We start from the raw sequence: 27,112 nt of genomic DNA on the forward strand, positions 1-27,112 counted from the left end.
CTGAAGCCAGGAGCCTTTTCCGGGTCTCCCACGTGGGTGTAGGTTCCCAAAGCTTTGGGCCATCTTTGACTGCTTTTCTGGACCACAGGCAGGGAGCTGGATGGGAAACCGGGATAAGAACCGGCGCCCATATGGGATCCTGGGCATGCAAGGCGTGGACCTTACTAACTGTGCCACCGTGCCAGGCCCTTCACTTGTCTTTCTTTCCTGACTTATATCCCCAGATGAATATCTGAGGGACACTTCCCCTCCCCCCTTTCTTACTATCTTTTTAGCTTCAAATTCCCCTTGTTTTTAAAACTTTTTCTAAAGTAGCCTTCTTTGCTGTTCAAACCTCTATTACTCCAAGAATATCAGAGCATCACCCATATGGTGTTCATATTACATGGTAAACATATTGGCATTTCCAAAATATAACTCATTTTCGTAGCCTACATCTCAGGCCAGGTTCCACAGACTGTTTTGAAAGGTGTTTATGTGGCAAGGGTTGGGAGAAGTTGATGACTGTATTCAAATAGATAGCTTCTGTATATTGGTCTGAGAAGAAAAATGAAAAGCTAGAATTCTAAGGCTTTAAAGGGTGAACAAGGATTATACGCTTTCAGTAACATACGGAGTTAAGCTTGCACTGATGCTTATTTTGCTAGCCTGCTGTCACCTCATGAAGTTGACAGAACTGATTTTTTTTTTTTTTAGCCTCCTACACAGAACAGGAGGGAAATAAGCAGCTAACTTTTAATAGCAGAAACCTAACCAGAAATGGAAAATTTCAGTTTTGGTTTGTCTAAGTAGAACACAAGCAAGCCTTTCTATGGATTATATTTCAGTTATGAGCCACTAGTTAATGACTTGAAACACAAATCTAAAAGTTTCTCTTTACTATCTTGATTCCAGGTCTAGAAGTTCTGAGTTGTCTTTTTTTTTTCTTCTTTGTTATTTTTATGGCTTTCAGCTGGAATTGAACATTTCCCAGTGGCTTCTTTGCTTTTCCTTGCCTTTATGAGCTTATTACTTATTTATTAATTTGTTCTTTCTTTTGTGGCCTTTTCAGAACCTGACACGTGACACTTAACTGTTTGTTTTCCACTGTGTAGGCACTCATCAAATATAGGCATACCCTCTGTGCATACTGAATTGATCTGTTCATATAAATGATTTTACATCTCACAAATTTTGCCTTTGAAGTTTTTGCTATCAATTGTTAGTATAGAAATTTAAGCATCAGTTAAGAATGTTTCTGTGAGAATACATAATTCAAGACTTTTACAAATATTTTGGAATAATGTTTGTATAAACTAAAGTCTACTGTTTGATATCATTTGACCTCAACTCTTCTAGCATAGTGTATTTGCTTCCTTACTTCCAGTCTTCATAAATTTATTGTTTTTGATTCTGTTATTCATGCAGACTAGAACATGTGCCAACAAGAGAATAGTTCTAGACAATTCATCACTAGGTTGAATTGTGTACTATAGGCCAGGGGTTGGCAAACTTCTTGTTGAGGGCCAGATAGTAAATATTTTGGTCTTTGCTCACTACGTGTGGTCCTGTTGCATATTTTTCTTCACTTAAAAAACAAAAAACTAAAAATTGAGAAAACCATTCATAGCTTGCTGGCCACATAAAACAGTTATTGGGCCAAATTTGGCCCACAAGCTGTAGTTGGCTCTACATTGAAGGCTCAGAAGAGAGCACTTACTTCACTGAGCTTGAAGTTATCATTTTTCAGTTTCCTGAAATTCTGGGATTTAAGTGGTGCCTTAAAGATAGGCAAATGTAGGATTGAAAGATGTTCCTTCTGTAGGAAACAGTGAATCTAGAAACAAGTCTTTGTAACTTACCATAACACATGCAAAGTAGGGAGCAGCAATACCTTTGCAAATGAGATGGACTGCTCAGAGTTGGGGAGTTGCGCAGCGTAAATGCTTTAAGTGCCCCAGCCGTTTGTTTACAGGCCAACCAGCTGAGAAATGGAAATGTTCTTTTAGCTAAAAGCCTCGATGCTGTCTTTGAGCCCAAGGGATAGTATCTTGTCTAGCAATTGGCTCTTCTAATAGGAACTACTATGACTGATTAAACCAGAAACATTATGTCTTTGCGGGGGTAGGTGAAAACTGTTGATTTCTTAATCATACATATATAAAAAGGATTGTAACTCATCTTCAGTCTGTATACAGTAGTTTCCTCGTTTAAATATATCTATCTACTCTATTTGAAAGAGAGAAGGAGGGAGGGAGAGAGAGAGAGAGTGAGTGAGTGAGTGAGAGGGAGAGAGAGAGAATGAGATCTTTCCTCTGCAGGTTCGCTCCCAAGTGTCCACAATAGCCAGAGTGAGGTCAGACTAAGGCTAGGAGCCCAGAACTTAATCTGGGTCTCCCTCAAGGGTGACAGGATCCAAGTATTTGTGGGAAATATGTTCCAAGACCCCCATAAATGCCTGAAAGCACAGATAATACAACTATGCTGTACATTCATACCCAAGATAAAAGTTAATTTGTAAATTAGACACAACACAATAAGAGATTGACAATAACTAATAATAAGGCAGGACAGTTAAAATACTCCATTACAAAAACTTTTTAAGATTTGTAAATTATTTTTGGAATTTTCCACTTAAGACTTTGAGTTGCAGTTGACTGCAAATAACTGAAACCACAGAAAGAAAAACCACAGATATGGGGGGTTGTTGTACTTGTTGGCAGCAAGGCAGAATTGCAACAACTAATGCTAAGTTCCTTACTTATTCAGTGACATTGAAAGCTTACTGTGTACCAATCTCTAGAGGTTCAAGTTGAGAAGCTTACAGTCTAGAGAGGGAGAAGGAATATGAATAGGAATAATTATGGGAGAGTGAGATAAGGGTTAAAAGTGTATGTGTAAGAATCTGGATGTTTCAAAGGAAATGCCAAAGGAACCACTTAGTCCTGATTTAAATTGTTACATTCACTCAGTCTATTTATTGCCATCTTTCAATAAATAGATGTTAATATATTACATCCTTAATACTAGGCAATTATCTAGTAGATCTGTAGCATTGGTCACACACACAAAAAAAGGGCCCATGTAAAAATATTGTGGTTGGGTCAAATGTAACTTGTGGTGTTTCCAGATAAAAAAAATTTCAAACACAGTGCTGCTGCTTTACATATCTGTGTGTATACTGGTTTTACACATTGGCCTATAGATCAGTGTATTTCCAATGCACTAAACCAAAATTCTTCAGACACTTGTTTTCATTTATTTGTAAATGGAAAGAAGGAGATCTTCCATTTATTCCTTCACTCCTAATTGCCCATAGTAGCCCACCTGGATCCTGGAATCCATCTGGGTCTCAGGCACTTGAATAAATCATCTGCTGCTTCTCGAACGCATTAGCAGGAAGCTGGACTGGCAGCAGAGTGTCCAGGACATGAACAGACACTCTGATATGGGATGCAGGTATCCCAAGCAGTGGCTTCACCTGCTGTGTCACAATACCCACCCTTAATTAAAATGCAGATTTTTATAATGCTTGGGTTTTTCATTATACATGTTTTCAATAAACTTTTTGAAGACTGTATACTCATGGGTCTCTCACAAAAATGAACTTCTTCATGTTCCATAAGTTTTTTGAAGGTTCAGCATACACACATAATGCTTGTATGAACACAGAATATATATCTAAAAGGATATTGAAGAAATTAGCATAGTGATTACTTCAGAAAATGGGTTGTAAAGGACTAGGAAGTATGAGGAGAAGGATGGGAGGAAGACATAAATACTCTTTGGCACCTTCTGAAATTTGTTTATTGTTACACATATTTCATACTGAGTTAATTGTTTTTAAATGTATAATTCAGAGAGAGGTAAGGACTTTGGAGGAAGTTTTCTCAGGTCACTCTAAGCTATGAAGTTATCTTGTTAATGTAGTTACACCTAAGTGCTATGACATGTTTTGCCTTGAAGTATTAAAAAACGCTTAGTCCTGGGGCTGGCATTGTAGCATAAGGGTGAAGCTGCTGCCTGTAATGCCAGCATCCCTTATGTGTGCTGGTTTACACCCTGGCTCATCCATTTTCAATCCAGGTTCCTGCTAACGCATGTGGGAACGCAGTATAAGATGGCCCAACATGTAAGATGGCCCCTGCCACCCACCTGGGAGACCTGGATGAAACTCCTGGGTTAAACTCTTTGTGTAACTATGCCTTTCAAAATAAATAAATCTTTGGAGGAAGAAAAACACTTAAAAAATGTTTTAGCATATACATATATTTTACTGTTTGATGTCTGATAATATATATGGAAATTCTTACTTTTCTTGAATACAACTGCAGTGAATTCTTTTAGAACCAGAAGTGGGGAATGGGAACAGGAAACAGTGAATAAGAGAGGGAGGGAAAAGGAAAAAAATGGAATAGAAAAGGGAAAAAATGGATACCACCAACAAAAAAACCATTGCCTATGCCTACAATGCCATGATACGCTTGAATAACAGAATGTTGCACTGGTAACTATTGCTGAGGAACTGTACTATTGTAATAATATGGGGGGGGGGGAACAGTGGAGGGCAAGAATAGGGAGAGAGGAAGGGAGGTGAGGGGAGAATCTCTATGCCAATAAAACTGTATCACGAAGAATAATACAAAGGAGGGAAAAAGAAAAAAAAATCTGTTTAACCTATAATGAAATAGAATAAAAGAGACTTAACAGCAGCAACAGGTTTTGACATTTGTGGTATTATTTCTCAAGACTTTGGCTTGCAATTGTTAGGTAATCTTGCAAGTAAGATTTTAGTACTCTTCAAAACATCCTTCTTAATTTGAGTTCTTGCAACATACATTCCATATAAAGATTGCAACATTTTATTATTATAATTGTTGTTTAGAAGCTGTTCTGGATTGAGACTTCTTGTTATACATGGATGTGTTTTTCTTATAAACACCCTTCACCCCTGTTTTTCTCCAAACAAAACAAAGCTGTACCTTTGTATTTGTAAGTTTTGTCCTTCTATAATACCTTATCTAGGAAATGAAAAAAGGAAATATTAGCTTATTAATAATGTCTGAAATCAGAAATGACTATTAATCTTATCAAATAACTTTTTAAAAAGATTTATTTTATTTGAAAGGCAGACAAACAGAAAAGGAAAGATCTTTAAGCCACTGGTTCAGTCCCTGGATGACTAGTCACAAGGGCTGGAGCTGAGTCTGTCTAAAGCAAGGAGCCAGCAGTTTCCTCCAGACATCCCACATGGGTGAAAGGGCCCAAGGACTTAAGCCATTCTCCACTGCTTTCCCAGTCCATAGGCAGGGAACTGTGTTGGAAGTAGAGCAACAAGGGCACAATCCCAGCGATCCTTTGGGATGCCAGCACTACACCACCATGCTAGCCCCCTAAAATAACTTTTAACATCAGTTTAAATCATGTAGTTTTTCTTATTTGACTTAATATGCTAAATTGCATTGATAAGAGTTTCTAGCTACTCATCCTTATATTCTTGGAATACCAAGTCTTAGATAGTAATAAGCAAGACAGTTCATTCTACAAAATCCTGGAAGAACTTGGGAATTTGAATTACAAGGCAAAGATTTTGAAATGTGTTTTGTCTTCCTTTAGTACTCTTAGACTTTAATTTAGAAATAGGTTGCAAGCAACTACTTGTTTCATGAACCAATTATGTTCTAATGCTATCAACACACTTAAATAGATATCTTATGTCTTAATTATTTCAATTAATAGTGTACAGTAATGTCTTAAAATAACTTCAGGAATGCAAGTGTGCTTACAGGGCCTTTTTTTGAAAGGTCATTTTAAAAGAGCTAGTGTTTGAACATGTTGAAATATTTACAAGCATGAGAATTATAAACAATCTTTCCTACTGAAATTTGGACTAATTATACTTTTCTCTTGTCTGTATATACTGTGGCAATGACAAAATAGTTTTGATATGTTTTAATATTATCTGTGTTACTATTTGATTATGTTATGAGTTTGGGAAAACTGAAGACTGCTCCAATTTCTATTAATTTCTTTATTTTTGGAGACACTTGGCACAACAATTAAGTCACCACTTAAGTTAACAGTTAAATCAACATCCAATATCAAGGTTTCTGGTTTGAATCCCATCTGTCTTGCTTCCAGTCTAGCTTTCAGCTACTACATACTGGAAGCAGCAGATGAAGGCTCCAAGTGCTTGGGTCCCTGCCTCTAGTGTGGGAGACAGAATAAAATTCTTGACTGCTGACTTAAGGCTGGCCAGCTCTGGCTGTTGTGAGTATTTAGGGAGGGAACCAGCAAAACCAGCAAATGTAAGGACTCTCTTCCTCTATCTTTTCCTCTCTCTCTCTGCCTTTTAAATAAAATTAAATTTAAAAAATGAAATACTAATGTTATTTTTTAAGCATTTAACTTCTATACATGACTTCTAGAGTCAGTAGATTGATTAAAAAACCAGAATGACAGTAAATACTCTTATCTTTTCTGCTTTATAAGGCATGGGAGTGAGGAATAAAGTCTTTGTATACTAAGAATTAACAATTTTTATTTTTATAAAAAGATGTAATTTTTTTTTTAATTAGAGTTACAGAGAGAGATAGGGAGACAGAGACTTCTGGTTCACTTTCCAGAAGGCTGCCACTGCCAAGAATGGATCAGGTTGAAGTCAAGAGTCAAGAGCTTCATCTATATGGTTTCCCATATGGTTGGCAGGGTCCCAACCACTTGTGCCAGCTTCTGCTGCTTTTCTCAGGCTATTCGCAGGGAGCTGGACTGGAAGTAGAGCAACCAGGGTCATGAACTGGCACTCCTGTGGAATGTCAGTATTTTAGATAGTAACAACACAGACCTTAAAAGTGGTTTAAAATTTAAAATTTTAGTTCTTTTTTGTATGAGTGAGACTGACATTGCTGATATGGACAATGGCAGAGAGTCCAGCATCCTATTGTCAAGATGTACTTAACAGCTTCATTTGGGAGTTCATCTTTGATTTGGAAATAGAGATACATACAGCATTGTATCTTCACATCTGAATATGATCGTCTCTATTACAGTTACTATACAGTCCCTTAAGCAAAAAGCCATAAAACAAAATCAACAGCAGGAAGAAAGTTAAAAAATTTATAGTGCTGGGCCCGGTGCGATGGCGCAAGTGGTTAAGGTCCTTACCTTGCACACCCGGGATCCCATATGGGCGCCGGTTCTATCCCAGCAGCCCCGCTTCCCTTCCAGCTCCCTGCCTGTGGCCCAGGAAAGCAGTTGAGGATGGCCCAAAGCTTTGGGACCCTGCACCCGCGTGGGAGACCCGGAAGAGGCTCCTGGCTTCGGACTGGCATAGCATCGGCCGCTGCAGCTCACTTGGGGGAGTGAATCATCGGATGGAAGATCTTCCTCTCTGTCTCTCCTCTCTGTATATCCGCCTTTCCAATAAAAAATAATAAAAATAAATCTTTAAAAAAAAATTTACAGTGCCACGAAGTTAAATAACATGCTACTGAATGATCAATGTGTTGGTGAAGAAAGGAAAAAGAAAATAAAAAACCTTCCTGGATAAAATTATGTTACTATGTAACCTGTGAGTCAGCAAATAATTTAATAAAAGAATCTATTTAAAAGAAATGAAAATATAAACAAAAATATCAAAACTCATGGGATGTAGCAAAATAGTATTGAAAGGGCTATTTATCTTATATTTTGCATGAAGGTTAAATATTTTATTATTTCTGATGATTTTCTTAAAGAAAAAGATAGATGGATAATGGTAGATGAAGCATGGTTATAAGAAAGAAAATCAAAAGTATGCAAAGGATCAGAATAAGAAAAAAAAAAAAAACAGTAAAAAGTAACCAGGAACTAGAATCAGAAATGGTAACATTGAGTTTTACAAAATTCTTTCTCAGTTAATTTGCTCTTGATCTCTAGAGATATTCTTGATACTTAAAATACAGCCTCAGTTTGAACAACAACAACAACAAAAATCAAAATAGGCACCAACTAGAATAGCCATTGAGTGATTATATATGACTAAATTCCAAACACTAGTATGAGAGATTTTGATGATATCAGCGTAGGGGCATCAGAGTTTTGTCTGGAGATGACTCAGTTTCCAGCAGCTGTTACCAAACAAAAAGCATTTGAATGGAATCTAATAGATCAAAGTTGGGGCCTTTTGTGTTCTGTGTAGTATTCATCATAGGGGAAAATACTCTGACAGTACTGTGTAGTGGTGCCACTCATTTGTCTCATTTTCCTTATCTGTCTTCTAAGCAGGTTTTGCGAAAGAAGTTGGAAATGGTAGAAAAGGTTTTTGTTTTCTTACTCCTGTTGGAGAACACATATAGGGCTTATCTTTTGGCTCTTTTTATAAAACTCTTACTTGCAGAAGGTCAATGAAAGTAGTCTGGTGGTTTGATTCACTAATGGGTCTCTGCATCTTAATCTAAACAGACATGAGAAATGTGTATCTTTGGATATGATGATACATGAACCTACATTATCTGCAGTCTAAGAAAAGTTCAGTGTGCCTACTCTGAAGGGTTAGTAGTACTTTCTTTACAGAAAAAGGATATCTCGTTGGCTAAACAGGGAAATTATAGAAAACACTTCAGCTAATCAGACATTACTCAATTAACTAGTCACTTTGCTGGCTATAGTCTGTCCCAAAAAAACCATCACTAACCAGCCGCTGCAGCTTCTCACCAATGAGCTAACACTACCTTGGTGATTTCAGCTGGCTTTTCCCTCACACCTGTGGGCTCCTGTGTCTGGATCTCTGACATAACCTTGTTTGTATTGCAGAGCTCTCATTTAGAAGACAGTGAATCAGCAGCGTTACTTTGCTGTGAATTTGAAGAGTCAGAAATCTTTAGTGATTCCAATGTACGTGGGTATGCCTTTTTTTAATACAGCCTTTAGTGACTCAAGTAAAAGTGTTTGAGGTTACATTTGACTCATAAATGCAATTGGCATTGTGCCTGTATTTCATCTGCTTGGCTCCATGCAGCCAAATAGTCTGGGAAGGCAATCGGTGATTTGGAATGAGTGAGCATATATAAACAATATGGTGTATTCATGTGCACGATAATCTCCACTCAAAGTGTATCTATCAAAACAGAAAAAAAATGTTGCATCTTGAAACATTGTTTGTGTATCCTTCTAAAAAGATGATTCCTTGTGGAGTTTTTTTCCCTTATGCATGCTTAAAAAAAAGTATTTGGTTTCATTAGAAAGGGTGATTGATAGAGAAAGAGAAAGATCTTCCATTCCTGGTCCACTTCCCAGATGGCTGCAACAGTTGGAACTGAGCCAATCCAAAGCCAGGAACTTCTTCCTCAGTCTCCCATGGAAGCATCCTCTGCGCTTCTTCAGGCTATAGACAGGGAGCTGTTGGGAGTTGAGCAGCGAGGACATGAGACGGTGCCCATATGGCATACTGGTGCTTGGCAGTAGAGGATTAGACAGTTGAGTCATTGCACTGGCCCCACGCATTTAAAAAAGAAAAAAAAAAGCTCGACGGTGTCCTCTTCCCTGTGACACTGCTTGGTATTGATGCATGATATGTCATAATTACTGATATTGTTAAGCCAAATGGTGTTATAATTACTATACTGGGGAGTCATTCTGATGGCTGAAATAAAGAACATTGTTATGGGCAGTGAAATTAAGGGGTCTCTTGGGACACACATCCCATTTGGAAGTGCTTGAATTTTTTACTTCAGCTTCTTAATAATGCATACCACAGAAGGCAGCAAATGATGACGACTTAAGCACCGAGGCCCTGGGCACTGGAGGTCCAGATTGAGTTCTGAGCTCCTGACTTCAATCTGTCCAAGCCCCAGCTGTTGTAGATATTTGGGAGATGAACCAGTAGATGGAAGATCTATCTCTAGCTGTCTCTTTCATATAAATAAAAATAAGTTAATACATTTTAAAGAAGTTTCAACAATAAGAAAGATTGTAGAACATGAAGCTATGTTTCATTAGATGTGATACATTTTATTTATCCCATCTGATCCCTAGCATATTTTTACCCATGTAGTCACACTAAAGTTAGAAAATTCGATTAAAGGAGTGCTGAAATTATCTTTAAGGGAAAGAAAGAGCTATGAAGAAGAAAAATGAGCTCTGAAACTGGCGGGGAGATGGGAAGAAGGGAGAGAGAAAAGGATGAAAGAGGGAAAGGAAGGAAGGACGGTGGTAGGGAGGGGGGTTGACCCCTAGTTGATGATACCCCAATTTTACATGCTGCTGTTTATGAGGAAGCTTATGCAATATATTTAAAATGGCACTGTGAAGAAATAGTTGTTCAAATATATTTTTGGATTATCACATCCATGGGAAACTGAACTGCTTTTATACTCCTGTTTTAGAGGAGAATCGTGATGGCCTTGCATCAAACTAAAGTTTGGGGGCCCGGCGCGATGGCGCAGTGGTTAAGGTCCTCACCTTGCCTGCCCAGGATCTCATATGGGCACCGGTTCTAATCCCGGCAGCCCCGCTTCCCATCCAGCTCCCTGCCTGTGGCCCGGGAAAGCAGTCGAGGACAGCCCAAAGCTTTGAGACCCTGCACCCGCGTGGGAGACCTAGAAGAGGCTCCTGGCTTTGGATCGGCATAGCATCGACCATTGAGCTCACTTGGGGAGTGAATCATCGGACAGAAGATCTTCCTCTCTGTCTCTCCTCTCTGTATATCCGCCTTTCCAATGAAAAAAAAAACTTAAGTTTGGAAATACTGCAAAACATTTTTTTCCACTTGGAGATTAATTCTGCATCATACTATGTACTGAATCCTGCACAAATTCTGAATAGTACAGTTAGTATAAGCACACTTTTTAAAAATTGAATTGGGTTTTGACAAATTTGATCTTTTTTTCTGTAATTGTGTTAGACTTGACCTCTTCCAATAGGCAACCAAAACTAAAATTAGCATGATAAAATCTGCTTTTTGTCCATATCAGGATGTTTATTGTGTAGAGTAGCACTCAGTGAATTTTGTAGAGGTTTCACCAGTGGAAACTTAATCTGTCAAAATAATTTGTGTCTCTTCAAATTATCACCATAACCCCGCCTTCTCTTAGCTGTCTTCATTACTTCATCTCCATGGCACAATGACTGATCCGTTTTAGAATCTCATTCACCTATTATATTGGTTTACATGGCTGTTCTTTGTCGGTGTTGGTGAGAGTCTAGAGTGGCGCTCTTTTCCCTCTTGTTTGCAAACATTAAATGACAAATCCACATGATCATTCTATAGGGGGGAAAAGATTCCCTCTTTCCTCCTCATTTTATCTGGGTTTTTGAGCTATATCCAGGAACCCAAATCATGCAAGTGCTGTTAACAAGAGAAACACATCACTTTAACTTATATGTACATAAGGATCTTCACAACATAGTGATGTTTTTCTGCTTTGTAGACAAAGAACAATAAATTTGTGAAGAAATGACAAAATTGGTAGTAAATTCTAGGAATATTCCTGAGAAATGTGTATGGAGAATGTAAAAACTGGAAGATAAGGATTACCTAAATGAGTTTGTTTATTCATCGCAGTCTCAAATAGTAGCATCAAGTGGTCAGGAATTTTGTTTTTCAACCTTGATATGGAGAAGGACATCCCTCCCCTCCAAAATCAAATCAGCATAATTTGAGATGGCAATTCCTAAGCTCTTCCATTTGCGAAATGGAATGATGAATCCACATGAACATTCCTTCATTATCAACATTTTGCAAATGGCTAAAAAAAAAAAAAGTGGAAAGGTTGCATTCATTGCCCAGTGCTGTGTGGTAAGCAGGGACAGCACTGACATCAGATCTCAGCTGACAGCAACGGTGAGCTCATTACCAGCAAGCAACATCATTAATGGAATGCGGATCAAGCCCTTATATAATATAGTGCCTACAAGATTATTTGCAGTTTGCAGTGGGTCTTCTGGACTTGCACTGGCTTGTTGTTTACATTTATTTTGTCTTGGAGACCACTGCGTGAGAATCCACATAAAGAATTTTTTATCATGAAGTTGAACACATATGGGGGAAAATTGACACTAGTTTTAATGTTTTTTTCTCCCTTTAAAGCAGATTACTTCCTTGATGTGTCCATTTACAGATTACTCTGGGTTGCTTTATTTTGTTGCCAGAACTTTCATTTAAGTCAGTTTCGTTGTGTTCAAGAAGCAAGGCTGGTTATGTGTGTTTGGCTGGCTTTTTAAAGGCACAGTATTAGATCCCCTTCCCATTTTGCCTGTTCTAGGAGACTTTTGCACACTTGTTTTCCTTTTTCTCACCTTCCCATTCCTGCTCTCTGATCAAAATAGATTGAAAAGCTTTTTCCTAATTTGAAAACTTTAGGAAAAGGAAGTGTTATTTATAGAGCAAATAGATTGAAACACCTATTGGTTTTCTTCAAGAAAGTAATATGATCTTGATGACTATTTGAAGTAGATGTACATTTATTTAAAAAAAAAAAACGAGTAAAAGAGAAAATCAGTCATTGAAGAACTTTCTCTTCAATGCTGGGATAACCAAATTAGCTAGTTATATTCAGTCAGTCAGTCTTGCATACGTTCATGAACTCAGTGAGCATTGATGGGCTCTCACGTTAAATCACTGGACCCAAAGCCATGAAGGTTTAGCATATAATATAGAACGAAACCAAATAGAAAGCAGACCAGATCTAGACTCCAGTTTATGATCTGCTTCATTTCTTTGCTTGATTTTACTGTATCATTATACAGAATGCATTTTTCCTTCTGTGTAATGAGAAAAACTTTTATGTTTGAACAGCCCTGAGAAAGAAAGATTAGCTTTTGAGTTATTAAAAGATTTTTTTAAGTCAATCTCTAGATTTAAAGATTAAGCTGACTGAAAAAAGGAAAAATATTTTAAAAATTTGAATTATTTGGTTTAGAATACACTTAATTTTTACTTTTTTAAAAGGTTTCTTCCTCCCTCCCTCCTCCCCTCCTTCTTTCCCTACTTTCCACCTTCCATTTTTTCCTTCCTTCCTTCCTTCCTTCCTTCCTTCCTTGCTTCCTTCCTTCCTTCCACAGAGAGAGATTAATTTTGCATCCACTGGTTCACTCCCCAAATGTCCACAAAAGCTGGGGCTGGGCCATACTGAAGCCAGGACCTTAGGACTCAGTCTGGGTCTCCCATATGGGTGGCAGGAACCCAAGTACTTGGACCAAATCATGTAGTTTCCCAGGCACATTCGAAAGAAGCTGAAGCAGTGACTTAACCTGATGCTCTACAACCCTAACCTCTCTTAACGTTTTTATGCAGTAGTTTTACTTTCTCTTCTAGAACAAGACAGGCTCTCAGAATACTGCATTATTCTTTTAGATATCAACTTCTTTAGGATTTTTCATATGGAGTCATTTTGTGAATAGAAGAACAACTGTAAGACTGAAAGAATACTTAAACTGGTAGTTTAAATGGAAGGCTTTATGCCTATTTTCAGTGTTATCAGCATTAAGGTAAACCCTTATTGAAGGCTGGCTGTTGGGTAGCCAGTCCATATTAATTGAAAATCTAAGATCCAGTAATCTTCAAGATTCTTCTAAAACATACTATTTTTTTACATGTTTTAAGTCTTGAGATATGGTCTATAAAATGATCAAAATAATCAAAAATTTATTAGCTCAGTAAAAAAAAACTATACTCAGGATAGGAGAGCTACTGTAGTCATTAATTCTATTTCTGTAAGTCTCCAGAGATTGTAAACACAAATAAGATTCTCATGGGGCAGCTTACAGATACAGTGATAACAGATTGGTTGGCTGGAGTGTGGTGATGGTATGTAGGCCAGCAATAAGCACATCGAGCTATTTCTGATTATTTGTATTCATCCTCTTCCTTTCTGCTCTCCCTATCGGTATATTTTCTATTTCTTCTTCTTTTTAAATCTTGTTTGCAGGAACAACTTTTACTAGCCAGTATACACAAATATGAAAGGGAAGAAATAAGGAAAACTTTCTCCTAAGGAGATGAGTTTTAATGTTAATTTCAAATGGCCAGATAGCAAACAGCAAAACAGGGATTCAGGATTATTTTAATTGTTTCTGCATCATTTCTGCTGCATGGTGGAGAGACTACTCATTAGGGCATATGGTCAGAAAAGAGAGGAAAACAGTGTTGCTGGTGGCAAAAACAGTTTCTCCACGAGTACTATTCCATTCTCTTTCCTATGGAGGAGATCTGATCCAGGGGATTACACTGGCTGGGAGCCTGTTGTAATAGCAAAGTGATTTTTACTTTGTTACAGAATAATATGTAAGAAAGCATGTCTCAACTCTCTTTGTATAATCATTAAGAAAATAGTATGTTTTTCTTCTTTTATCTAAGCCTCTTGACTGATTTATTTGAGAGGAGATGAGATTTGTATTAATCTTGGGTTACAAAGGCTGCTTTTAAAATTAGTTGCTTTTAACTCAGTGCTTCTCATTGTAGCTGCAAATCAGAATTACTTGGTAAGCTTTAGATTTTTACTTGTTTTTATTTAAAAGGCAAAGCAGCAGACAGGTCTTTGATTCCCTGGTTTAGTTCCCAAATGCCTACAAACATCCAGGAGCCTGAAACTCGGCCCAGGTTTCCAAAATGGATGGGAGTTCTTTAGCCATCATCTGCTACCTCGCAGGGGGCATTGGAAACTCGACTCAGGTCTGGAGCAAGGACTGAAACACAGGCTTCATGTGGGATGCAGGAGTCCCAGACAACATCTAAACTGTTGCAGCAAATGCAACAAATTAAATGCATAATAAGAGTCTTAAAGACCAGTTTAATCATGATCTCTAGACCCAGCATGGCACCCTAGTGGGTAAAGTTCTTGCCTGGCATATGCCAGGATCCTCTATCTTTGTATCCCGGCTTCTTCGCTTCCCTTCCAGCTCCCTGCTTGTGACCTGGGAAAGCAGTAGAGGACGGCCCAAAGCCTTGGGAACCCGTGTAGGAGACCCGGAAGAAGCTCCTGGCTTCTTCCAGATCAGCTCAGCTCCAGCTGTTGCAGCCACTTGAGGAGTGAACTAGAGAACAGAAAGATCTGTCTCTCAGTAAATCTGACTTTCCAATAAAAATAAACAAAAATCTTTTTTTAAAATTATGATTTCTGTTAGTGAACACAAGGTATTGCTGATTTTAAAATGCTCCCATGATTGTTCTAATCAAGGTTAAAAATCACTGGTTTAATTCTAGCTATGCTAATTTTCATCTCCAAATTGGAGGTCCAATCTACAACATTTGTAACACCTGCTTCTTTGAAAGGCAGATGAAATGTAAGATAGACTAGAATCTTAAGATTTGGTTATTTGCTTTTGATTATTCAGGTTCAACACAATTAACATCTATTCAGAATGTAAAGATTCTTGGCTAGATTTTTGTTAAAAGCAGAGAAAGATACCTAAATTTGGTGATCCAAACCCAGCAAAAACCTGTATTCGTGAAGGGCAGAGTTTCCATGAAAGAATATATTTATTCTTCATGTGCAGTACTGCTGGGGTGCTAAAGATAAAATTAATCACCATGCTATTCTTTGTTATACTTTTAAAATATAAAATAAACTTACAAAAGGTGCTTATCTCTTTTTTAAGAAGCAGAGAAAGATGAAAGGAGCAAGCAAGCAAATATCTACAGTAGCTGGGGCCAGGAGCTAGGAACTCAATCCATTTCTCCCACATGGGTTAACAAGGAAGGACCCAGTTACTTGAGCCATGATTATTGCCTTTCAGGGTCTATACTGGCAGGAAAATTGAATTATGTGCAGATCTGGAACTCACACCCATGTAATCTGATACAGGATAGGGCTATTTAACCATTAGACTAAGCACTAAATGTAAAAAAAAAAAAAAAGTACTAAAAGCACTAAAAGTAAAGTGTGGTAAATTTTCACAGGTTTTCATAAACATGTATTGGGAAATTCTGTAACCTATACCTACATCAAGAATTGAAACATAACACTTCTCTCAACCAGTCCTCTCTCAGCCTCCTTTGTGTTCCCTCCAGTCTCAGTCTCTGGCTTCTTAAACAAATAATTCCGATGTGGGCATCAGGCTGTGTTCCTTATAGGACTCTCTCTGACTTCTGGAATCATGCAGTAATGAATTCAGGTTCAGGATTCAGTCAGCCTCGGTTACAGTCCCAGTTCTAGCACTTCCTGGCTGTGTGACTCCACCATTCTAAGCCTCATTTCCTCCATCTGTAAAATGGAGATAATAATAGTGCCTGTTCCATGAGTTGTTAAAATTAAATGAGATAATTTATGTTAAGCACATTATCTGTACTGAGTAAAGAGCAGGAGTCTCTTGAGTCACCATGCTTTTAACAGGTCAGAGCAATGTCACTGGTATCTATGGGCACAATTACATTTACACTTCAGCTCTGGAGGTAAGGAGGAGGAAAAGTGGACTTTTTAACTATCTTCCTTTTTCTTCACTATCCCTAAATTGGCTTTGACATGACTTAAATTATGGAAACTTTTAGAAACACATGTTCTTTAAATGCATGAAATGGCTATTGTGAGACCAGAAATACCTATTATACATCTTTATATGTTCACAGCCCCAGCATAGTGATTTTCAAACTGCACATAGTTAATGTCTCAGCTGAGGAATCTAAAAATGATGCTTCAGGCACAATATTCTTTCCAATGCTGAATTTGCATTATTTCTGCTCTTTTGCCCAGAATCATATTTTTTACGCACCTGATATGCAAGAACAAGGGATGTGGTAGTGAAACAATTTTAGGCAGAACCAGGAGCTCGGCGTAATTTGTAAAATAATCAAATAAAAGTTATAGTCTGAGGTAGGGTCTCCTAAGGTATAATTGTCACTTATTTTGGTTTAGAAAAGCAAGAAATACAAGTTGTTAGGATTTGTATGGTTTTTCATTAGTAAAATTGTACAGACCTTTTTTTAGACCCAGTTTTGGAACAGTGTACTCTGGAAGCGATAAGGTTGAGCAAAACTACATATTGAGTCTTACTGAGTAACAGATGTTGTTCTGAATGGGTTTCATATAATATAGAGTTGAATCCAAATTGTTAAGAAAAAATGTTTTTGGTACTGAGGAACTATTGATGATGAAGGACCAGTCTAGCCTGAAGTATGTCACCATGCTGGTGTGGCTCACTTCTGGTGGTTGCAGCCATTGGAGAATGAGCCAATGGATGGAAGATCTCTCTTTTCATCTTTCTGTAAAATCTGCTTTCAAATAAAAATAAATCTTTTTTTTTTTTTTAAAGAAAGGGGCCTCTCCAATATGGTAGTATTTTAGCTAAGAATAGTTGAGGATTTCCTTAGAGTTATACATCTAGCAAATGGTGTGATTCAAGTGTGATTCCAAGACTGTACTCTCTGTTGTACTGCTTGCCAGACATGTACTTGGAACCTGTTTCAGGCTTGTGATTTTCTTCTTTAATCATAGCTGCATTCATACCAGATTTTCATAAGGAGTATAATAAATTGTATAAAAATATATGATAAGAAAAAATTTTTGAAAGAATTATGTGTCCTGAAATGCTTGTTTAAGGAGAATTCTAGGGCCTGGTGCTTTAGCCTAGCTAAATTCCTCGCCTTGCATGAGCTGGGATCCCATATGGGCACCTGTTCATGTCCTGGTGACCCCACTTCCCATCTAGCTCCCTGCTTGTGGCCTGGGAAAAACATTAGAGGACGGCCCAAAGCCTTGGAACCCTGCATCCATGTGGGGGACCTGGAAGAAGCTCCAGGCTCCTGGCTTCGGCTTGGTGCAGCTCAGCTCCAGCCATTGTGGCCTCTTGGGGAGTGAATCAACGAACGGAAGATCTTCTCTCTGTCTCTCCTCCTCTCCATATATCTGACTTTCCAATTTAAATAAATAAATAGGATTCTAACCGGCGGTAAGAAGGAAAAAAAAGGCTGAAAAGTTTGTGTTACATGCATTTCAGCAAATTAGAGACAGTTCCAAAGAAGCTGAAAATCTACTTTAACAACATTAAGGCACAGGTGCGTAAGTGCTCTCCTCCTGGCACTCATGAACTGGGACTGGAAATTCTACTCTAGACCAACATTTCATTTCCTAGCCATTCTTGAATCTAGTTTGTAGGACATGCTCTAGAAGCTAAGCAGAAGGCAGTTCATGGAAGAAGCAGACTAGAAGGTGTTAGGTGGTGTCTGGCATCTGTATGTGGTTTGAAAGAACATGGAAGAAGGGAGACTAAACTTAGGGGAAGGAAAGGACCAAGGTGAACAGTGAAATACCACCTTGAATTTAAATGCTATGATATTTGACTCCAGTGTGATGCTTGTTTAGCTAAGTTACTCTTTTTAGGATTTTGCAGGAGTTCCTTTGAACTGCCCATTGCTCCAGAAGATTCTGTTCACATGTTCTTTTTTCTCCAAGGAAATAGAAGCAATCACTGGACTGGTCAAATCCTGTGAAAAATATGATGCAGGTTTTCTGTTTAGATTTGAGTGATGCCTGGTATAAATTTGTTTGGAAACGGTTCTTATATTAATGTAAGCATCTTATTCGGTGATTGTATTGATAGAGATTATAAATCGGTTTCATCCTGGCTGACAGTTTAGTCAAGACATCTAGGTAGATGTTTGACCCAACTGTTGAGATACATGTGTCCCCTTTTAGAGTGCCTGGGCTTACTGCTTGGCTCTGGCTCTTTACTCCAGCTTCCTGCTAACACTTTCAGAGGTGGTGGCAATGGTAGTGATGAGGTTCTTGTCATTTCACATGGAACACCTGCCTGGAGCTCCAAGCTCCTAGTTCAAGCCTCCATGCTTTTTTCAGGCCTGGATTTTGCAGACACTTGAGGAGTAAACCAGTGGTAAAACTGTATTAAAAAGTCTTGCAGATAAAGTGAAAACACAGTTAGTAGATTATGGGAAAGTTTTTCAATAATTACATATAAATCAGGATAAATTTCTATACTATGGTTTTTTAAATTAAAAATTCCTTAATTTTCATTCCTGATATCATTCCCAAAATGTTCAAGGCAATAAACTTGATATGGTAAGAAGAAAAGATGAAGCAACAACATATAAAAAGACCTCAGCAATGCATCTCTAGGTGATGCTACATTGAATTAATCATTATCTATACTAGTTGTAATCTGTGACTGTCACACCCTAAACAAGAAGTCTTTCCTGTTTAAGTTGCAGTCACTTTTCTGACTCTGGATTATTGTTCCTTCCTTGGCATATTTGTACAATTCCTTTAATGTGCTTGGGTTGACTATCTCAAAGTAACCAGCAGCTTCACCGACAACTCATTCTTCTCTGATGAGCATTTTAGTTGCTTTTAGAACCTTCTGCTACCATATCTACCACTTCTACCCTTTTCTTTCTTTCTTTTTTTTTCTTTTCATGATACAGTTCCATTGCCTCAGGGTTTTCCTCTTCCAACAACCCCGTTTACCGCCCCCCACACACACAATTTTCCTCTATATATTACAATAGTATAGTCCTTCAGCAGCAGTCACAAGTCCATCATTCTGCTATGTAAGTGTATCATGACATTGTAGGTATACATAATGGTAGTGAGTCCAGCATCCTGTCATCAAGAAATATTTGACAGTTTCATTGAGGGCCCATATTATTCAGGAGTAGAGATGCATACTGCAATGTATTTCATTTCTCAGTATGCTAGTCTCCCTTATACAGTTCCTCTAGATGAATAAATGTATATACATGTTTACCCCTATATATCTGTTGATCTTATATTTTACATGGAAATTGGCTAACAATACTGAGTAAACAGTACCTGCTGGTGTGGATATGGGGAGAAAGGTATCCTACTTCACTATTGGTAGGAATGTAGGCTAGTACAGCCACTATAGAAGTCAGTATGGAAAGTGCTAAGGCAACTGAAAAGTGGCCTGCCATATGACCCAGCTATACCACTTCTGGGAATAATGCAAAGGAAATTAATCTGCATATTAGAAAGTGATCTATAATCCGATATTCACAGCAGCACAATCTATAATAATGAAGCAATGGAAACAACCCAGATGCCTGTCAAAAGAGGAATGGGTACAGAAGCTGTGGTTTATCTACTCTATGGAAAACTATTCAGCCATTAAAAAGAATGAAGTTCTGCCATTTGCAATAAAATATTCTCAATTAGAAGACATGAAATAAGCATTACCCTTAACACAGGGAGTGCCCCAACCTCTCCTGCCAAAAATTTCCCATTTGGGGCAGTCATGGGCTCATAATTCTATTTCTGTTGTCCACTATAATTTTCAAAATCTATTGTAGTTTCTATCACCATCATAGTTTACCTCCAGAATTTTTTTCATTCATTGAGTTATCAAGTCTTCTTCTCCACCACATCACCTTTGGTTTCCATGTCCTAGTCTACCACCACCATAGCCTCTTCTGCTACTGTAATCAGGACTCAACCATGGTTTCTACCATCAGTTTCAAATCCACTGTATCCATCATCTCTATAACATCCTCTGCTGCCACAACCTCCACTACTATAATCTCTCCTGCAAAATTCCCATCACAGCCCCTGTTTGCTACAACTTGTAATGTTTCTCTCTGACTCATAAAGTTACTAAATCCACCTCTATGGCCCTTTGGTAATCACACACAGATGCCTCTTTTGTTTAGAAAGGACCTTTTCACTTTACAACTATCCACATTAGTAGTAGTGTGTTATTTCTTTTATAATATTTATTTTTAAAATATATTTGGAACACAAGTTTATAGAGAGAGGGAAAGAGATCTTTTCAGCTGCTGGTTCATTTCCAAAATGGCTGCAATGAAAGCAGCTGGGCCATTCTGAAGACAGGACCTAGGAGCTTCTTCTGAGTCTCTCACATGAGTGCAGGCATCCAACCGCTTGGACCATCTTCTGCTGTCTACTAGTAGGGAGCTAGATTGTAAGTGGAACAGTTAGAACCTGAACTGGTTCCTATATTGGTTGTCAGTAATGTGTTATGCCACAGTGCCTGCCAAATAGTGTATTATTTCTAAAAACAATTTTATTAACCATATTATAATCATCAAAAGTTTTTTTAAAAAACAAATCTTTTGTTTTTCCATTCTGTCTTCCATAACCTCTGTGGTTTCAAGCTTGCCATGCTTTTCGAAGTAGTCTCCCAGATTATATTCTTCTGTATCTTCTTTAATATTATTTAGTGAAAAAAAATCTCCTTTAAGGTTAGGCATTATTAAATCCTCTTTAAGAACATATCTCTTTGGGCCCAATGCGGTGGCCTGGTGGCTTAAGTCCTTGCCTTGAATGTGCCAGGATCTCATATGGGCACCAGTTCTAATCCTGGCAGCTCCAACCCCCATCTAGCTCCCTTCTTGTGGTCTGGGAGAGCAGTCGAGGATGGACTAAAGCCTTGGGATCCTGAACCTGTGTGGGAGACCTGGAGGAAGTTCCTGGCTCCTGGCTCCAGATCAGCGCAGCACCGGCTATTGCAGTCACTTGGGGAGCGAATGATTGGACAAAGATCTTCCTCTCTGTCTCTCCTTTTCTCTGTATATCTGACTTTGCAATAAAAATAAAATAATACTTTTTTAAAAAAAACATATCTCTTTAATTCCACTACATGTCCATCAACGTTGTGTGGCCTAGCACACCCTGATGCATACGCTTTTTGAACACAAAAGCAAATCACAAAACCAAAGCTCCTAGAACATTGAGGCTAGGAGTGAGGTGGGAAGTGTTTGTTTCATTACCATACAACCTGTAAGTATGTCCCACTTCTCAAAACATTCTCTCAAACTATTGTCTTTAGTTTCAAAAGTCAGAACATCAATAGTTTTTCTCAACTCCTCTAGTTTTATAGTGTCATCCTACAAAAACTATTCATTCATAGGCAATGGCTGGGGTTATTTGGGGACAATCAGAGGGCAGTTTTACCTCCATCTCACCTCTTCACACTTGACTTCAGTAGGACAACAAAAGTTATAATATTGTTTAATTTTTTTTTTACACTTGAGCCATCTTTTGCTTCTTTCCCAGGCATAGTAACAGGGAAGTGGAGCAGCCAGGGCTTGAACTGACTCCTATATGGGATGACAGTACTGCAGACAGCAGCTTTATCTACTATGCTACAGTGCTGCCCCAAGTTTTAAAGCTTTCTCATCAAGGTGTTTTCATATTATGTCCTAGAGATAGTGTTTAAGGAAAGCATCAAGCTACAAATCAGTGTATTTATCATTTGTGCAAAAAAAAAAAAATAAAGAAGAAGTAGAGAACGAGGCTTAAATATGTTTGGACTATATCTGGCATTAAACATAATACATTTCATGTAGTGATTGTTTTTGGGAAGAAGGATTAATTGATAGAAAGTAGATGTGAGGAGAAAACTTATTTTTAATGTTCATCACAGTGGAAGATGGCCCAAGTGTTTGGGGCCTTGTACCCACATGGGAGATCTGGAAGAATCTTCTAGCTCCTAGCTCCAGGATGGCCCAGCCCCAGCCATAGCAGCCATTTGAGGAGTGAATCAGTGGATGGAAAGGCTAGAAGGGCTCTCTCCCTCCCTTCCTTTTTCCCTCCCTCCTTTCCCCTCTCTTTCTCTCTGCCTTTCAAATTAATAAATAAGAAGTTTTTGAGAAAGATAAATAAAGTAAACCAGGTTTCTGCATGATTTTAGCTCTGTCATTTGTAGTCCTAAAGGTGATGGTATAGGAAACCAAGTTTAACCCAAGTATTAACCCAAGTTTATACAAGGGAGAAGAAGCTGTTATCACCTACCCCTCTGTACCTGTTCCCCAACCATTTAAGTTTGAATCTCTGCAAGGCACTGTGAAGAACCTTGAAGCTGATTAGTGTACAGGCTATAGCTAGAGTGTTCAGTGATTTTCAGATAAAGTATCTTTCCACATTTTTGATATTTAATTACCTTTTTCTTTCTCAAGGAGTTTAACACCAGCAGATGTTCACCTTGGTCATTTTTAAAATCGCTTGGTCACTTGAAAGTGAGCTGCAGAGCAGCCAGGACTATATTAAGCATTCAGAATAGCTGGCTCTTCCTGTTACAAGCTCCATTTAAAGTAAATACTAATTAAAGTTCACTGAAATATTAAATGTGATGTTGCTGTAGAGTAATAATTTAAATTCTACCATGTAAGGCTATGTTCACTGCTTATGATGAGCAGCCACCTCCCATTAACTCATACTTTAAAGCACTGCTGCTTCATTTCCTTTTCCATTGTTGGTTTCCAGTGGTCTGATTCTACACCCCTGTATTGAACTACACAAACTGACTCAATCTGGAGCAGTTACACCAAGCATAACTGACCTAGGCAGTTCCTTCACCTGGTGTATTCATTACCTCCTCACCTGACCCCTATATCTTAAGGTCGTAGCTTCCACTTCTTGTTTATGAGGTTACCATTATGTAGAGGGAGCTGGTGTTGTAGCACAACAGGTTAGGCTACCTGCAATGCTGGCTTCCATACCAGAGTCTTGGCTTCTCTGTTTCCATTACAGCTGCCTGCTGATGTGCCCGGGAAGGCAGCCCAAAAGTAGTTAGTCCCCTTGACACACATTGGAAAAACTAGCTCCAGGATCCTGGCTTCAGCTTTACCAAGCCTTGGCCATTTATATCCATCTGGAGATTAAATCAGCAGAAGGAAGATCTCCCTATGACTTTTCAAATAAATAAATCTTTTAAATTAAATATGTGCAGAGTACCTCCTATATTCTAGACATTGAACTCTTTGTTGGAGGTATAGTGGTGCAGATGACAGACAAGATTCTTCTCTTTGAAACTTGTGTTCCAGTGGAGATTGCTGGCATTAAATAGCTAATTTTGTAGTAAATTTTAAAACTATGATAAATTCTTCAAAGAGATATATACCATACTGTGAGGATAAAGCAAGAAGGGACTTGACTTGGTTTAGGGGAGGAAGAGGAAAATGTTAGTGATCAATAAGCAAAGCTACCTTGGGGAAATAATGTTTTGATTTGTATTCTGCATGATTCCTCAGAGTCAACCAGGGACAAGGTGGGTGGGGAACCTAGGGAAGGAAAGTCTTAGAGGTCAGGAAACTGGTGTGATTGAGCAACTGAAAGGCGGCTGGTAAGGCTAGAGCAAAAAAAGTAAGGAAAGAAGAGAGTACTGGGTAGTCAGCAAAGTATAGATGGTAGAGAATCTCCTAAGCTAGATTAAGAATCTTTGTCTTTATTTTTTAGAGAATAAAGAAACCATTGAAGAGTTTTTGACTAGAAATGACCAGGTTGACATTTTGAAAAGAACAACATGGCTTTATTATAGAGAATGGTCTCTGGCATATTTATTGTTAAATTTACCTGTTTTAGCTATAGATAGGGCTATATATTCCTGTGATTTCATTTGGGTAAGTCACTCATCAGGGAATGGAGCACATAATGAAAAGAGAAATTAACAAAAAGGCAGTGTGATGCAGTGGTAAAGGATGTGTGGCTCTGGGTGAGTTCTCTTTTCTGTCTTATTTACTTCACACACACACCAATGGAAATGAGTAATGTATCTATTTTGTGTGGTTTTCAAGAAGAGCAAATGCTTAGATAATACCTACACAGCTTAGGTTAAGGCATGGCATATTGTAATGTTTAATTAAATGTTCCCTACTATTAAAGTCTTAACAATCTGAAGGGTTCAGACGTTCTATTAAGACCCGCCCACTCCTTATGGCCCATGAAGTAGCGCTCTCATCTGCAAGTCACCTGAGTGCTTACTTCGGCAGCACATACACTAAAATTGCAAGAACCTGTAAGTCACATGAGCATTACTTACCTAGCCACCACTACTGGACTTTAAAAATCTAGCCATGTCAACTGGTAGAGAAACATTGTTCTGAAGGGCTAATCTTACCAGCGTCATTTGTAAATAGAAATGGAAGCTGAGGAAGGGCTTCTTGTTTTCACCTTAGCTGTGGTTTTGCTTTGAAGCTGACTTTTTACATATGCCAGTGAGAGCATTTTATCACTAGCAGGAAACTCCACAGAGTGTAGTCAGTTGCTTGGAAATGTCTGTGTGTCTGTTTCCCACAGTGCGAGGTAACTAATGTATGTAATTATACTGCCAAGCAAAGCTTCAGGTTGATCAAGCTTAGTTGTTGCCAGTATTTGAAATGTTAATAATGTTTTCCTCAAAACGGCTTTTCTAAAATAGATTGTTCTATCTTCATAAAAGAGTTAAATACCATGAATTTCTTCATACGGTGATGTATTTCCTAGACCTAGAAACCAGAATCTTCTGATTTAAGATTTTTTTAATAATTTATATACAGAAAATGTATTGTCTCTTCTACTTTAGAGTTGGTCACATTATTAGCATATAGGGATGCTCACTACTTGGTTTTTATTTTTTCTATTTTTATTTTTTTAAAGATTTATATTTTATTGGGAAGTAAGATAAACATGGAGGAGAAGAGACAGAGAGGAAGTTCTTCCGTCTGCTGATTCACTCCTCAAACGGCCACAATGAAGCCAAGAGTCCAAAGCCTCTTCTGGATTTCCCACACAGGTGCAGGGTCCCAAGGCTTTGGACCATCCTCTATTGCTTTCCCAGGCCACAAGCAGGGAGCTGGATGGAAAGAGGGGCCACCCTACACGAACCAGCGCCCATGTGGGATCCTGGCGGGTGCAAGGCAAGAGCTTTAGTTGCTTGGCTACCACACCAGTTTTTATTTTTTAACTTCTTTAAAACATACATTTCTGTTGATTCTTTTTGTGGAACCAGAAAGAGGGACTAAAGCCTATGAGTGCCCCGGGGAGTTCTGAGTGGGTGGGAATCTATTCTAAAAATATACAGTGTGGATTCAGACCCTATTTGGAAAGTCTTTGCTTTGTGTTTCACTTTTTAGTGTAGATTAATAATATAAGAGGCTGTGGTTTTTGTTTTAAGATTTATTTATGGGCCTGGCACAATAGCATAGTGGTTAAAGTCCTCGCCTTGCATGCACAGTTAGGATACCATATGGGCGCCGGTTCTATCCCTGCAGCCCCACTTCCCATCTAGCTCTCTGCTTGTGGCCTGAGAAAACAGTTGAGAACAGCCCAAAGCCTTGGGACCCTGAACCCACGTAGGAGACCCGGAAGGTTCCTGGCTTCAGATAGGCACAGCTCAGGTCCGACCATTGCGGCTGCTTGGGGAGTGAATCATCAGATGGAAGATCTTCCTCTCTGTCTCTCCTTGTCTCTGTATATTTGGCTTTCCAATAAAAATAAAATAAATATTTTAAAAAAGAGAGGTTTATTTATATACTTGTCTGAAAGGCAGAGAGGAGAAAGACCTTTTATCAACTGGTTCACTCCCAAAATAACTAAAATAGCAGGGATTGTGTTAGTATGAACACAAGGCCCAGGAGCAGCTCAAAGCTGCTTCTGGGCCTCCCAGATGGATGCAGGGCCCAAGCACTGAGCCATCTTTTGTTGCTCGCCTAGGCCATTAGCAGGGAGCTGGGTCAGAAGTGGAACAACAGGGACCTGAACTGGCACCAATATATGGCCTGGGCCTTGCAGGAGGCAGCTTAAACTGTTGCACTACAGTGCTAGCCCTGAGGCTGAGATTGTTTTTTTTTTTTTAAAAAAAAAAAAAAAGGAAAATTAAAAGTTTCTTACGTAGTCAGTAGGATTTAAGTTCACCTACTGAATTTATCAAAGACTTCTGGAGTGAAATGATTCACAGGTAGTGAATTCCACTCTGATAAATCAAGTGTTGTATCTTAGCTTATCTCTTGTCCAGCATGCTGTCTTTTCTGTCACTTAATGCTCTAAGTGAAGTCCCGAACTAAATGGTTCTGGTGGAAGGAACAAAGTGTTAGGTGAATAAAGAAGCAACTAGAAATAAGGCTTTATCCATTCATTGAGGAAGATAAGCAGAAATCTACCATATGTAACTATCTTCTTTAAAGTGATTTATGTGTTGTAAGCACTACTAAAAAGCTAACTGATATAGACTCAAGTTGAGCTAGAAAAATAGCCATAGTTATAACTGCCTTTTGTATATTTATTTTGTTTTTTAAGCCTGTGTTCTTTCTCTCATTGTTTTTTTTTAAAGATTTATTTATTTTTATTACAAAGTCAGATATAGAGAGGAGGAGAGACAGAGAGGAAGATCTTCCATCCGCTGATTCACTCCCCAAGTGAGCGCAACGGCCTGTGGTGTGCCAATCCGGAGCCAGGAGCCAGGAGCCAGAAAC

General features: G+C 38.4%; 1 protein-coding gene across 3 annotated transcripts in view; it reads left to right on the forward strand.

Annotated features, from left to right (window-relative positions):
- The window catches only part of SSH2 (slingshot protein phosphatase 2), a 213,160-nt gene that overhangs the window by 45,148 nt on the left and 140,900 nt on the right, over positions 1 to 27,112 (forward strand). The window contains exon 2 of one of the 3 annotated variants that reach the window (XM_041000223.1): positions 8,773 to 8,853. The exons of the other annotated variants lie outside the window; for them this stretch is intronic. Within the exon in view, the coding sequence (XP_040856157.1) occupies positions 8,773 to 8,853 (81 nt within the window). The remainder of the gene's footprint in view (positions 1 to 8,772; positions 8,854 to 27,112) is intronic. 3 annotated transcript variants of the gene reach the window in all.

The sequence above is a fragment of the Ochotona curzoniae genome, unplaced genomic scaffold, assembly GCF_017591425.1.
Source record: "Ochotona curzoniae isolate NIBS_2020 unplaced genomic scaffold, NIBS_Ocur_1.0 scaffold_2453, whole genome shotgun sequence".
Taxonomy (NCBI): Eukaryota; Metazoa; Chordata; class Mammalia; order Lagomorpha; family Ochotonidae; genus Ochotona; species Ochotona curzoniae.